The sequence below is a fragment of the Octopus sinensis genome, linkage group LG4 (genome assembly GCF_006345805.1).
Source record: "Octopus sinensis linkage group LG4, ASM634580v1, whole genome shotgun sequence".
NCBI lineage: Eukaryota > Metazoa > Mollusca > Cephalopoda > Octopoda > Octopodidae > Octopus > Octopus sinensis.
The window spans coordinates 152811141-152813640 of NC_043000.1; the positions used below are offsets into that span (position 1 = coordinate 152811141).

General features: G+C 37.1%; 1 protein-coding gene across 3 annotated transcripts in view; it reads right to left on the minus strand.

The window, feature by feature from the left end:
* LOC115211024 (slowpoke-binding protein-like) overlaps positions 1-2500 on the minus strand; it is a 43411-nt gene that overhangs the window by 12334 nt on the left and 28577 nt on the right. For all 3 annotated transcript variants that reach the window (XM_029779872.2, XM_036502586.1, XM_036502587.1), the window contains exon 8: positions 32-117. In XM_029779872.2, the coding sequence (XP_029635732.1) occupies positions 32-117 (86 nt within the window). The remainder of the gene's footprint in view (positions 1-31; positions 118-2500) is intronic.

A 2500-nucleotide genomic window follows, 5' to 3' on the forward strand; every position in this document is an offset into this window, starting at 1 on the left:
AAGGCGAGAGATGGAGAAAGACGTCAGTTACCTGCAAGTGCCATTAAATAGGATCACATTTCCTGAATGTAAATGACTAAACACCGGGAGTTTCTTCGCTTGCATGTGAAGTAATGCCTACAATCATATACGACAGGGAATCATTCTCAATAATATTACATGTATGTATGTATGTATGTATGTATGTATGTATGTATGTATGTATGTATGCATGCATGCATGTATGTATGTATGTAGTATGTATGTATGTATGTATGTATGCATGCATGAATGTATGTATACATGTGTATACTTCTATTTTTTATTATAAATCTTCCACCGAGGAGGGAGACGGTTTCCAATAAAGAGACAAGGTTCCATCTTTGGAATGTAGTTAACACAGATAAATTCACATCTGGAACTTGAGAAAAGTCTTTCATATTTTTACTGTTCCACTCACAGATTGCATTTGTAATGTACGAATTAGTTGGTTGATTTCTCTTTCTGAAAATCCCAGTTTATCCAAATTCTCCTTTAACAAAATCTAGTGCTCCAATTATTATTGATATCAATATGAATTCATAGTCTGGATATAGAAGCTGGAGGTTTTGAAGCAGTTGTCCATAGTTGCTCTCTTTTTCTTTGATTTTCAAAGAGACGTTTATATCTGCAGGGCATCTGACCTCTATGACGGTACATACATTTGCCCCTCTGTCCCAAACAACAATATCCGGCCTGTTATGTTTACATTTGACAGAAATTTTGATGGGAATATTCTACTAGTATTTCTTGAGTTGGTGTTTATGAATTTATTCCATAACAAAAGGATTTCCTGAGTTTATTTCAGGACAGTCATTTTTGCAGATGGAATTGTAAATTGTCTTAGCGACAACATCGTGCCGCATAAGGAGGTGGTACCGTGAGGATATTTTAGGACAGCTGCTAATCACATGCTTTATGTCTTCCACAGAAACACGACATAGTCTACACATCCGGTTTCACCTTGGGATTACAAGAGCGTCACTCTCTCTCTCTTGTTCACCAGGTACTTTGTGGCAGTCTCCTGTTCCTGGATTGCAAACGCATAGCCTTCAAAGTGTGATGTAGTAGTCTTGTGTCCAAGAGAGGCTGCGCTTCTTGTCAATTCTATTGTCTTCTTCAAGTTTCCGGGCAACATACCCATGCATAGTCTTTTTTCTTTGTATGCTAAGTTCTTTCCATCCAGATCTTCCTTGAGGTAAGGGATCCCAGCTGTTTCGGGGCTGTATAGGAGATCATCAGGAAGCGAGTGCTTCTTGAGGAGCTCACTGCCAACTCGTACAATGTTGCTCACTTCACTTTTCCGCACTTCATTTATATATTCATTTTTGCTGCTGTTGTTCAGTAGGTGCTGCCTGAATGATACCATACGGCATTCGAAGGCCATCTGCACTCATCGCAGACCTCTACCGCCTTCGTTTCATCTTAGGTAGAGCCTATCAATAACATTGTTTCTGTGGAAGTTCCCAGCTGTTGTCAGGATTTTGCGGGTTTTGATATCTATGGAGTAGATTTCCTCTACAGACTAATAAAGTATCCTAATTGTTGGGATCAGCACTAGTGCTTCAAATGCATTGTGAGATATTGTTTTCATTATTTACATTATTTACATTTGACGGATATTTGTCCTCATCTTATTTGTTGTTCACACAGCGTTTCGGCTGATATACCCTCCAGACTTCATTAGATGTTTTGGGGAAATTTCGAACCTGGTTCTCATTCCTAAGGTATTTTTCGATGTTATTATCATTATTATTATTATTATTATTATTATCATTATTATTACAATTATTATTATTATTATTATTATTTTATTATTATTATTATTATTATTATTATTATTCAGATAACTGCCTGGAATCGAACTCGGAATCTTGGGGTTAGTAACCCACGTTCAGTGGTTAAGTGTATTTATATTCCAGTAATTGACTTTACATGATTCCATGTGCTCTCCAACGATATCGTTGATAACTTTAAACATTAGATCGGTTAGATTTTTTTCTCACTCTTGTTTGGAATAGTCTGTTGCTTAAAAAAAAAAGCTTCGAGAAAGTAGCAAATTTTTTGCGAATTGTAATTTTAAAATGTTTTTGAGTTGGATGTGTATACTGCAGTCTTCGCTACTGAGTCAGCTAAGTTTGGAGACACACTCGAATTTAGCGATGGTTTGTTTACATTATTTTTTTTACGCCGCTTCTGGCAGATTTTGGCCCATTCTCAGTGTTTTGGGAGGATCGAGGATTTGTTTTTTTTTTTCTTTTTTTTTACAAAAAGGGTCATCTCGGGCTTTTTCGTAGTAAATCTTGGTTTAGTTGTTGAGTCCAAGTAAAATGAGAAGAGTACTTACGTCTTCTTAAATAACTTACTGGTGAAAGGTAGGAGAGTCCAGTTTGCTGGACATTGTTGTAGAGCTGAAAACGAGGCAATTTCTACTCTTCTCCTCTGGAAGCCATCTACTCGCAATGCCAGAGGGCGCACACTC